This window comes from Haliaeetus albicilla, chromosome 21, assembly GCF_947461875.1.
Source record: "Haliaeetus albicilla chromosome 21, bHalAlb1.1, whole genome shotgun sequence".
In the NCBI taxonomy this organism is placed as follows: domain Eukaryota; kingdom Metazoa; phylum Chordata; class Aves; order Accipitriformes; family Accipitridae; genus Haliaeetus; species Haliaeetus albicilla.
This window is the reverse complement of record NC_091503.1, coordinates 25,388,675-25,401,461: the sequence shown is the minus strand read 5'-3', so window position 1 is coordinate 25,401,461 and position 12,787 is coordinate 25,388,675. Positions and strand designations below refer to the sequence as shown.

Here is a 12,787-nt window from a genome sequence, read left to right as displayed (position 1 = left end):
TTTTTTAGTGTTTTTTTTTAATAAGGACGGGGCAGATTGTAAAGAATCACAAACGGATCTTCCAAGAGTGATTGACTGGAGAACAAAATGGTAAATGAAATTAATTTCTACCTTTTTGTTATATATTTCTTGGGAGAGGGAGGAGAAATCCTAATTACACATAAAATTACCTCATAGGGGCAAGTTATTGAGCTTATGAGAGTTCCATGAAAGTGTCATCTCAGCTGTAGTCAAGAAAGTACACCAGTTGTGTTCCTCATCAGGAAAAATACAGAGAACATTGCTATGTCAGTAGAGAGATCTTGGGATTCTTTGCACCATGTGCAGTCATGATTCCCTGGACTCCAGCAAACGTCAGAAGTGATGTACTAGAACACAGAAACTCTGAGAAAAGCTGAAAAGATAACTGAAGGTGTGGAATGGTTGCAGAACAAGAAATGACCAACTAAGTTCACACTCAGTACAGAAAGCAGACAAGTGGAAGGGGTATATAAAAGAGGTTTCTGAAATCACAAAAAGCATGGAGAAAACAGAATGGGCAGTGAAGAGGTGATCCCTAGGAGATCTTGGAGGCATCAAAGAACATCAGCAGGACCTAAGCTGAAAACAGAGAAGCAGAGACTTCTTTATGAAAGGCATAACTGAGCCGTGGACCTCCTTGCCAGAGGACATCATGAATGCCAAACATTTATACATGCTCAGGAGAAGTCTAAGCAAAAGCGAAATCTTTTATTCTTTTCTAGCATGGTTCTTAACTCACTCAGGCCTTGATGCATACTGCTTCTCTAACACTAGTCTTGCACAAGAACAGTCTCACGATTCTTAAATCCTATGATTATAGAGGCTAGAAGTGTGCAGCTAAGAAATTTGTGTTGCATTCAGGAGGAAAAAAGTAAACTTCTTAACACAGAGATGATCAGAAATAAAAGAACACCCAGCCAGACTAACTCAGTGAACGAGTAAGAACTGCAACGGCAGAACTGCAGTCTGCCATCTCAAATCTTAAGGAATGCAATCAGTTGACAGAGCTGAGGAAAGTAAATAAAACTTTTGCCTGGAAAATGGAGATTTTTAACCAGCAGGAAAACTCCAGCTTAGTTGAAGACAGCTGGAGACAGTACTGAAGGAAAGCACTTATGTCCTAATTCAAAGGAATCCTGCTGTGTTTGAAAAGGAAGAGACAAACAGCAAGGTTAAAACTAAGTGGATGTGTACAAATGTCACGGCCCTTGTGGGGAGCAAGATAGACATAGATAGATAGATAGAGCAGATACAGAGAGCCTGTTAATATTCTGTAATTCTTAGGACTACAAATGAACACTAGAAACTCAAAAAATCTCAAGGGCCTACAGGAGTGGGGGTAATAAACTGTATTTAGAGATTCCTCCACTGTTGTCCATTTAAAACTAACGGAATGCAGAGGTCAAGAGCATGCTTTGTCTTGCTTTCCTTTATCCAGCAGCACTAAAAATATTCGGCATTGGCCAGACATCCATGTTAAAATATCCAGCAGAAACTAAAGGCTCTCTCAGCAGCACTTCATGTAGATCATCTGCAGGAACAGCATATTACCTATGGGAGAAGGAGGGGTGTTACTTCCTTTTTTTCTATGGATTTTCGAAAAATCAGAGGAAAAATCCATCAAATCATAAACAACAGAAGAAAAGTTATTTTTTAATGAAATCTTTGCAGCTTATCCTGTAAAAAATCCTTAACAAATAGTCATCTAAATTTTATAAATCTGGAGTCTGGTCATACATTTGTCTCTTAAGTATGTTAGTCTACTGTAAGGCAGCAGAGCAGATGTATGTTTTGGCCATATATACCAGACAAAAACTGTACTGCAACAGGAGGCATTATGCAGGTAAGCCTCTGACATTTTATGTATAGAGAGATAGAAGAATTACAATTGAAAGAAGGAACTAAGTTAAAAAATAATTTGACAGGACCAATAATGGCTCTTGGTAGCAATTGCTAAAGATTACTTGAAAAAAAAAATGGAAAAGTGAGCCAGGCTTGTAAATATACACATTTTACAAGAACGCTTAAGAAACCAGTGTTTTCTCCTGGGATAACAAATATCTAGTGTCCTAGATAAAGGCGTAAAATAAATGCTTTTGGTATATGATTTGCACAAATGTTGCAAACACCGTTCCTGTAAGCAGCACTGCTGGTGGTGATAACAACGGAGAAACTTTAGGGAGAGAGAAAGGAAAGAGCTGGCAGCCTCACATAGAAAAGGTGAATGATGAAACTTTTTTCAGCCCTGATATAGTACTGTGGAACAGAAAAAGGGGGGTCCTTGGTCCTCTGACAAATATAAAACAGTGTATGTTTATAATAAGAAGCTTAATTAAAAGATAGTTCGATCTCTTGCTTCCTCATCACTAAGCAGAAGGTGGATAGCAAATAATGCTGGTCTGTGCCTCAGCTCAAAATATGAAAAGAGCTGACTTGTGGTTTCCAACCTAAAAGGGGAGTCTGGGGCAGAATCAAGATTCTAGCTTTTAAAGCCCTAACCTCTGTGTTTCGTTATTTAATTAAAAAAAAAAAAAAAAAAAAAAAAAACCAACCAAAAAAAAAAGTCCCCAAAAATAGTCAACAAAGCAAACCCCTCAACCTCAAGCATTTTATTCACGGTACAATGAAATTCTTCTTAATTCTGTTTATCGCTTGGCATTGTCCTTTCATTACTGCAAAAAAACCTTTACTTCTGTCCCCTGCACCCCATCCTAGGTAAATCTGGTTTTAGTTTTGAATCTCCTAAAGTGATCTTCGGCACCTTCTAGCCTCGATCTACCAAGAGCCCACTGATCTCTTTCCACACGCAATGCTTTCCAGGCTTCCTGCTGTCGCAGTCAAAAAGTGACAATTACAGTCTTTGTTAAAAACCTGATGACTTAAAAATTGTCTGATTAAGCTCAAGCTTATTCTTCCAAAAATTCATCCTTGAGCAAGAATTGGCTTTGAAGAGCTACATGTGGAAAAAAAGGCTTTTCATGAAGTTAGGAGGGAGGGGTGAAATAACACTTTTAATGGAAACTATTTGAAATGCTTAGCTACAGGATCTCTATAGCAGACACATATAGGTACAGCTGCTGAGGTAGATACACACTCTTAATCTACACGCAGGGTGTAAATCTTTGTAAATGGGATTATTAGAGAATTTGTCAGAGGAAAGGACGTGGTTCGAAATGTCTCTGTAGGTGACAGAAAATCCCTGTGACAGTACGGCGATGGTGCCCAGGTCTGTGTTGCAATTTAACCGCGACTGCTCTGTCCTGCCCGGATCTTAAACCTTGCTTCTGTTCAAGTTTGGTTAAATGGCCAGAGAAACGTCCTATTCCATATAAGAATGCGTATCATTGGCTATGTAATGCTGGATGGAGGATGTTGGAGGTCCGGTTTTATTGGATAAGTAAGCGGAGGTTATGAGTGAGCGGGGGGGGGGAAGGGGGAGCTGGAGAAGCTCAGCTACTGTCTGTCAGGGTACACAGTAGTTAAAGACAGGACTGAAGAATGACAACACTGGGATGCTGTACAGCAGCAAGGGGTGTCCATCAAAATCTAAAGTAGGAAGTTTTCTTCGGCAGCGGTCTGACAGGAACGTCTACCCGGAGTCAGATTTCAGAGCTGGAGCAGTGCGTTGCAGTGAGTCACACACAGAGCCTGAGAGCTGCCTTTGTTCCACTTGTGTCTGAACGTTGGAGGAGAAACAGCAGGCTCCAGTTTTTATTAACTTCTTATTTTCATAAGCATAAAACTCATGTGCACTGAACTTTTTCCTCACTCAAGGTCTTTCAACTGACTTTCAAAAAATGCTCTCATGGTAAGAACTCTCACTTCTAAATTTTACTTTTTCTTTCCCCCCCTTGTGCTTCTGTATTACACTCTTTGGTCTCATTCTTTTCCACCCTCCCACCCCCTTTTTTTTTTTTGGCACACCTGCTCCAGGCATGCCTGGTGGACCTGGGACTTGCTGCTACTGCTCTTTGGCTTGTCAATCCATGCTGGTTCAGCAGCTCAGATCATAGAAGGTAAGACTTCTCCAAATCACATCTATAAGTTGAGAGTAAGGGTTAATTTTAAGATACGCTTTCCTAATATGGAAGGAGACTCTACATTTCAGATCTTCATTTTCTCTGCTGCTTACTGTTCTTCATTTCATAGAGGGAAGCTGCTGCAAGTTAAGAACTTAAATTGCCATTCATTCTGGAACAGGGAAAATAAGTATGTTGGTTCCCCAGCTGTAAGGCAGCCTCTCATGCCTGCTCTCTCAACATTTCTTCAGAGTGTAATAATCGAGAGAAAGTACTTCACAGAAAAGAAGAATACTGAATGGTTTTGGGTGTATCACGTCAGAGAAAGGTAGCAGAAAGCAATTAGGATAGATGTATGTGTCACTCTGGAGATATCAGGAATGTGCCAGGCACGGTGTGAGTGCAAAGACACAGATGTGATGCTTGCTCCAGTGCACAGAGATTTCTCCTGGTAAGTGTCTGAGCAAATTGTGATTTTCAGATCTCTTGAGTTAAATGTTTAGTTGTACCAGCCTAGCCTTTATGGAGTTTCAGTGAAAAGTCTTTCTGTAATTGCAAATCGTATGTTCTTGTAACAGAGCCATATCCCTCAGCATCTCTGGAAGACATAACCTCAAATTTAACTTAAGAGAGAGAACATTGATTTAAAAGTTTACATGTAATTTTGAGGAAAGTGAAAATGCTTCATATATTACTTCTCCATTATAAGCAATGATACTTATGTCAAAAAGCGTTTTTTTCACTATCTTATGAAAAATAGTCTGAATTTGTTATGTAAATGACTGCTGGATAACTATGTGATAGGACCATTAGAAATTATTAAAGGGAAGTAGATATTGCACATGAAGACTTTAATGTTACTCAGAATGTTTTTTTCCTTTTTAACTGACACTGTCATAGAAGAGATGGTGCACCTAAGAGCCAAAGCTCTAGGTAGTTATTTCAGTAGGAGAAAAAGCCACAAATTAGTTATCACTAACGAATGCTGTAAGTGCTGTCGTGGTTTAACCCTGGCCAGCAACTAAGCACCACGCAGCTTCTCACTCACTCTGCCCACCCCCCCTCCCAGTGGGGTGGGGGAGAGAATTGGGAAAAAAAAAGTAAAACTCATGGGTTGAGATGAGAAATATGTAATGCCATATTACAGATCATTAATTAAGGAAACAAACCGGAACCAGCTATTAGAATGAGGAAAATATTAATGTATGTCTGAACAGTGGCAGAAATACAATATATTGCATATACAATGGAGATAAATCTGTTGCATCAGGTGAAAATGTTTTTCTTGAGCTGATGAATGACAGTGCATGTGGTCGTTTAACCTGGCAGGCAACTAATCACCACACAGCCGCTCGTATGCTCCCGCCCAGTGGGATGGGGCAGAGAATCGGAAAAAAGGTAAAACTTGTGGGTTGAGATGAAGACAGTTCAGTAGGACAGAAAATGAAGGGAAAATAGTAATAATAATGATAAAAGAATATACAAAACAAGTAACACACAATGCAATTGCTCACCACCCGCTGACCAATGGCCAACCAGTCCCCAAGCAGTGGCCACCACCCCCCGGCCATCTCCCCCCATTTTTTATGTTCAGCGTGATGTCATATGGTCTGGAATATCCCTTTGGCCAGTTGGGGTCAGCTGTTCCAGCTGTGTCCCCTCCCAACTCCTTGTGCCCCTCCAGCCTTCTTGCTGGTGGGGTGGGGTGAGAAGCTGAAAAGTCCTTGGCTCTAAGTACCGCTCAGCAACAACTAAAACATCAGTGTGTTATCAACATTATTCTCATCCTAAATCCAAAACACAACACTGTTCCAGCTACTAGGAAGAAAATTAACTCTTTCCCAGCTGAAACCAGGACAGTGCAGTGAGTGACATCTGGACAGGAGAGAACCAAATTTTGGCACACAGAAGTTAATAAGCAGAAGCTCATTAAAACTACCAACACAGTGTTAAAAAGAAAAAATATTTTTTTGACACACAATTTCTTTTTTGGTGGATCTATGCCAGTTTCTATTACCTGAAGCTTTGGTTCTTTAAATATCCTACCCTTTGAAAGTCATATCAGACATCAGAAGTAGGAAAGATAACCCCTATTGATACAGGACATTTTTTTCCTGTGCAGAATCTTATTACTGCTGGAAGGACTCCTAACCTTACCAGGAATGAAGATCAAGTGGGGTTATGAAAGTCTCCTTAGATCACCAGAGACCTGGAGACAGTTCTGGGAATGTGCTCCTGCATGATTGTCCTAGCCTAATACGCTTTCCTACTTGTTTGTCTGTTCCCAAAAGTTTACTTTTTTTTTTTTTAACACCTGATTTTTAAGTGCCTGATGTAATAGGGATCTCATGCTTTCTATTCCACGTCGGACTGTGTTATAAGCAATGTTTTCCTGATGCTTGGTTTAAATGTTTTCACCTTCTGAAATCAGGTGTTGAGTGCTAGAAATAGGAATAACCTTCCTTTCTTGCTGGTGCTGCAAATACATGAACGATATAAAGTCTCCCTGTAACTACTGAAGAGCAAAGACGTATACACTTCAAATCTTCTTGTCTAACTATTGCAGAAATAACTTCTTTTTCCTTTCCCACAGTTCCTTTTAGTAATAGAGTGCACAGAAATAAATTGTGTATTTAAGATGAAAATGTTTGGAGACACAGGGAGATGAATTGCCCCTCTGGTATTCAGGCCTTTTGCTGCTAAACTGATGCTTTGTCCAGCGTCTACTTTGTCACAGTCTCCTTTAAGGTTACTGCTTTCCAGGATTCTCCAGCCCATTGAATATTGCTGCTCTGCTTTCCTGATGGCTGACCTCTCCTCTGTCTCCCCATAGCACATATTTATATCTCTAAATTCCTTTTTATATAAGAGGAACTGGGAATGAGTAAACATGGGTTTAGAGGAACAGCGCAGGTGCCTTCTGCTGTAGCCTTGTGCAAGCTCTATGCAAAAGGAAAAAAATACCTTGAGATGTTCTTGGGTTGGTTAAATAATGTCAAGAAAATGGCTCATGGATTATATTATTCACTGAGGGATGGGGACGGAGTAACTTATTTTTTACAGACCTGCAGACAAAGCAGTGACCTTCAGAGAATTTAGAGGAGAAAAGTTTGTCATCTTTGCCTTCACCATCAGACAACCACTTCAGTGAGGTCTAGTGAATTTGGTTACTGGTATGTGATTAGGCAGCTGTAGCCTTGTCTTCTTGTTTTCCCCAGGGGAGCACCAAATTGCGGAGGGGGTTTGGAGGGTGCAGATAAAAACGAAAGCCTTGGCAGCCCTCTGGCAGAGGGCTTGAGCTCTGCCACGTCTTTGTGAGAGACGTTAGAAAGATAAGTTAGAAAATTTTCATCAGTTTCCTATCAGGAAAAGTGTTTTGACCAAGTCTTGTTCTTCTAGAGGAAATCATATAATTATGGACAGTTCCTACAGAGAAGGAGGAAACAAACTGAAAGGATGGTGGGAAAGTGCAGGGGGGGGAATTCACATGGCAGTTGTTGAAATTGTTTGAGAACTTCTGGGTTTTACTTTAGCTTCAGTGAACTTGTGTGAAGTTAGGACTTTTGTTTCAGTAGAAGTGTTGTTTTAATTTCCAAATTCTAGAGTATCTGACTACTGCTTTCATTGTAAAATGGGACAGACAATAAAACAGAGTATTTAAAACCTTATATTTAAAATAATGAGTTACTAATTCACAGTACCAGCTGAAACCCCTTCTTGATCAAAAAGACATCTGTTTAGCATGTTAAAATGAAGTTAGATATCTGTTATGTAATTTGTAGATCAAGCTATGTGTTGTGACAGAATGCAAAAAAAAATATTGAAATATTTCATTCAGAATTTTAAAATTCTCTTGCATGTTCTGCAAATTAATGGGATTTGGTCATTGTTTCACCAAAACTCTTAAGAAATACTTGGATCATGCTTTAGAGTGAAACTGAACAGAAGTTCTGAAACCTCAGCAGTTCCTGTGAGTTAGAATTCTGAATTTTTACTAACTCTGTTGGAAGATTTTAGTCCCTTTCTCTGTAGCTAACATTGCACATGTACAAAAAGGTAAGCAATAATATGCCTTCTTCTTCACACAAACACAGTGTCATGTGAACTATGGAGCGCTTTTGCAGTTTTTCTCCTGTGTTCATGAGAATTGCCCAAATATAGTACCCTATTCTACTTGGGTTTGTGTGGGAGGGTTAAAGATAAGTTGGTGTCTTAATAAATTACTTCATCACTTCTCTTTTGTTCAAATGACAATTAAGCATGTATCTATCTGTACATAAAAGTGTAGTCTGTCTTATTCTATCTGGTATTGCCTTGCGGTGCATGTACTTGGCCTTTAATTACACCTGATAATGTATCTTGATTTACATTGATTGCCCTGGCTGTTTTTTCCATGTTGCTCTGCATCTTCAGCCACAAATTAAGTTAATGAATAGAAGGTGCTCAGGACATTGTCCTGAACATCCTGGTACTCAGGTTGTGGACAGAACTAAAGCTATAAAATCTGAATGCTAACCCTGTTGAAGTCTGAATGAGAGAGAGTAATCCCTATGACTTGCTCTAGCCTCTCGCAAAAGTCATATTTATTCTTCCAGGCTACCTAGGCAGTTATCAGTGTTTTTCAGTTCTTGGCATTCAAATCAGCGCATGCCTTTAAAAAAAAAATATAGAAAAAAATTGTTTAAATGTATGTGGTTCTGCAGTACGTATTATATTTATGTGCTCTAAAAGAAGCTTTACAAATTTCTTATTGACATCTGGGTTTTATTATTAGCCAAGCTGAACAGCGCTTTCTTGCCCTAAGTAACATGCTCAGTAATAGTTTACATAAAGTAAATATTTGTGTCTTTCCTTGGCTCTCTGTACACAGAATGGCTGTCATGAGGCTGTTGACATAAACTTTGCACTCGTGACCTGCTGAGTTTAATGGAGGAATCCTGAATTATTGACGTTCATTGGCTGTTGGTCAACTGGTGTGATTCACACACTTTTCTTCACAATGAACCAACATAATGAGTGTAAATAAATTTGTACATACATTTAAAAACTTGTTTCTATCGAGTAATTACTGTATGTGCTTTGAGTGTGAAATGTGTACAATCACTCTGACTTATGTGGTGATAGGGACAGCTCAGTCAATTCTTTCCTAAGACAGGACACAATTGCAGTAGTGCTGGTCTGTATGGAGTGCAGTATTTTGTAAAGATAACTTAGATGGCACTATATCCTCTTGTATCAGACTGAGCATTTGAACATCATCAAACTGCACTTGAGCCTAAACTGTAGAAGCCACTGTGAATCTTTCAGAGGTGTCTTCAGGCTGTTACCAGCTGTTGTGCATGTTTTTAATGTGGAGCTAAGTCTGATTTCATAGTTGATAAAATGCCTTTCCATGCAAAACATAGTTAATTTATTATAGAAAATCGGTTGGGTTCAGTCGGGGTCATTTGTATGAGTGGCTGAAGAGATTGAAAATACCAGTAGAACAAACCTGATTTAGTAAATTTGTTCCATTTTGTCACTTTTCTAAATGGATTAGTTTTCTGTGTAATACCCTCTACATGCTAATTCTCTTGGACAATAAACACATGGTTGCAAAGCTACTCTACCAGGCAACAGAAGATTTTTTGGGGCCTTTTTTGAGGCCTCAGAAGGGAAAACCAGCTGGGGTGGCTATAGCATTATAATGGCTGTCTTCATTTTCTCTCTGAAGGCATCCTGGTCACACTGGAAGCCCACAGTAAGCAGTTGTTTCCATGATCCGAATAGAACTTAAAATCTCAATTGTGCTTGCGTTTGCCACTAAATGGTGTTTGAAGGACCTGCTCTGCTGAGAAAGGCCATACCAAAATACTTCCACGCTGTGTTCTTCTGGCTCAGCTGTAGACAACGCAACACAAGGAATTTCTTGAAAGAAGCCCTAGTGGTCTCCTGAGTGTTTAAATGCATGTACATCTGTTTGGACACTGCCATGCCCACTCACAGATTTCCCACAACCTTGTACTATAGCTCTGTTACTCACTTTGGGTCCTACACAGCAGCTGCTGTGTAAAAACTGCTAGTCCCAGGTACTCCAGGTACTTGTGGTAGTACCCGCTAATAAGCATCAATTTAATTAAAATGTTTCATCTGTGATTTACTTCTTACATGTTAAGGACAATGCCTGATCTTCATGATCTTGGTTAGGTACTGAACTACCTGCTCCTTGCTTCAAAAGTGAATGGATGACTGGAGAGAACAAGAAATACTGCTTGAAGTGGCTAGGAGTAGTTAACAGAATACAGTGATTTACACTGTGTGCGTAAGAATAGCCTTGGCTTGTTTGGTTCAAGCAGGTGAACACAGACACAGATTTCAGCTGCAAGCTGCCATTTCAACAAATGAGCAGTGAAAGGGAAGATTTGATTGCACTATTTCTGTTTGGGATATTCAAATGGTTCTGGAGAACTTTTTTCTTATTCTAACATGTTGATTTCCAAATCAAATACTTGTTTTGGAGGCTGCCTGTCCCTTTGGCTGTGATTTCTTCCCCTTTGGTGTGTGAGCTGTGGATTGGTTTGGTTTTTCTCATAGTGGTATCTCAAATTTGACCAAATTCATGCAGTAGTTTTGCCAATTTACACAGTGTGCCTTGGCTAAAAAGGCAGCAAATTGTGCAGTTTGGTGGAATCTGATTATTTCAGATGTCATTAATGTTACCTATTTACGAGAGGATGTCTATTTACCACCACTATTTCTAGGTCACCAAACAATCTTTTCCCATTTGGCCAAGCCACAAAATTACAGCAGGTTTAAAAACCAACAAAATTAGCCAGCAATTTGGACTGTGGTGAATTCTATCCATGTAATCTTTCTGTCTCTAGTAGCTCCTGTTCCCAAACATGGAAAGTCACAGACATTGCAGATACTAGAGTGCAGGTGGAATTCTCTCAAAGAATGAGTAAAATGGGCAAACCCTAATTTTAATGTATTTGCATATGAGGAGTGTGAAACAACAGATGTATTATTCAGTATACCTTCTGGTGAGAAAGCCTTGGAAAAAGCAACAGACAGGGCTGAATGTGCCCTACCAAAAACTGCAGTATTTTAAATGAGTATTTGTCTTACAGCCCAATCATAGAAGAACCAGGGTCTGAACCAAGTTTTTCCGAGGGGTTCTGCGAGGAACCAGGGTTTTCTGGAGGCATTCAAGCATGTTTCATTCCCAACATTCAGTCGATGGAGGCCTGAAGCTGGTAATAGTGATTCAGTGATAAGATTTTAATTTGAACTGCACTATTATTTATGGTCTTTTGCTTCATCTTCAGTACAGAAAATAGAATATTAAGAAGAATGGGCTTTGACCAGCTTGTTCTATGCTGGGGTATCTCCAGGGTCTTATGACTCCAGGTCTACCTCCACTGCTGCCACTGAATTCACTTTTTGCTGTGATCAGTTCCTACCATTGCAACTTATAACTGCTCAGTTAGCATTAACTTCCAGTCCTATTTGTGGCATATCTTTCTCTGAACTGTGAAATCACAGTTCCGTACATAGTCAGGACGTCTGACTCTGCTTCTTTGGAGATCTGAATATAGCTTTTGACTTTCTCTACTTTTTTTGGTGGTCAGTGACATTATATTGCATTATATTGCATGGTCATTGCTCATTGCGTTTTATATCCACTTCCCTTCTTACAACTGACACACATTACCTAACTCAAGAACAGAACCCACCTAGAAATAATTTTAATTTTGTGCTGCCTGCTAAAGAGTAAGGTGATGACTCTTGAGAGAAAAGAATATTGCTCCAAGACATGCTTCAGAGTTTCCTATAAGCACTAGCTGTGTTGCATGGATATTCTGAATCGCCCATAACTGGGGTTTACTGCAAAACAGTTTCAGAACATCAACCAGTGTGGCATTCAAGTTGTGACTCATCTCTGGTGATATTTCTTATGACTAAACTCAAACCGTAGAAGGAAGCATACAAGAGGTGGAAACAGGCTCAGGTGGCATGGCAGAAATATAGAGACACTGTCCGAGACTACAGTAGTGAGGTCAGGAAAGCCAAAGCCCATGTGGAATTAAATCTAGCAAGCAACATGAAGAGCAACAAGAAGGGCTTCTATGGGTATACCAGCAGCAAAAAGAAGACTAGAGAAAATGTGGACCTGCTGCTGAATGGGGCAAGGAACCTGGTGACAGGGGCATGGAAACACCCAAAGCACTCAATGCCTTTTTTGCCTTGCTTTTTACTGGTAGGATTTCCCTTCAGGAAACTGAGCCCCTGCGCCCACTGGGAAAGTCTGGAGCAATGAATATTTACCATCCATCGAGGAGGACTGAGTGAGGGAACATTGAAACCAGATGGACATACGCAAGTCCATGGGACCTGATGGGACGTGTCTATGAGGGCTCATCAAGCTGGCTGATGTCATTAAGATAGGACTTTTGATTATCTTTGGAAGATCCTGGTGATCAGGAGAGTTCCTGAGGATGGAAAGGAAGCCAATATCATTCCTAATATCAAGAAGGGCAAGGAGCAGGATCTGGGGAACTGCAGGTTGATCAGCTCACCTCAGTCCCTGGGAAGGTATGGGAGCACATAATCGTGGAATCCATTCCCAGAGCCAATAAGGACAAGGTGATTAGGAGTAGTCAGCACATATTTGTGAAGGGGAAAATCGTGCCCAAGAACCTCAGTACCTTTTTGCAATGGAATGACAAGCTCAGTGGGTGAGGGAAAGACAGTTGATATTTGTGGTC

The 12,787-nt window shown here is 40.0% G+C and overlaps 1 protein-coding gene across 1 annotated transcript in view; it reads left to right on the top strand.

The window, feature by feature from the left end:
* The first annotated feature begins 3,621 nt into the window (after positions 1 to 3,621).
* COL15A1 (collagen type XV alpha 1 chain) overlaps positions 3,622 to 12,787 on the top strand; it is a 157,466-nt gene continuing 148,300 nt past the window's right edge. Inside the window, exons 1-2 of the mRNA XM_069809271.1 lie at positions 3,622 to 3,829; positions 3,955 to 4,037. Of these exons, the coding sequence (XP_069665372.1) occupies positions 3,819 to 3,829; positions 3,955 to 4,037 (94 nt within the window). The 5' untranslated portion in view covers positions 3,622 to 3,818. The remainder of the gene's footprint in view (positions 3,830 to 3,954; positions 4,038 to 12,787) is intronic.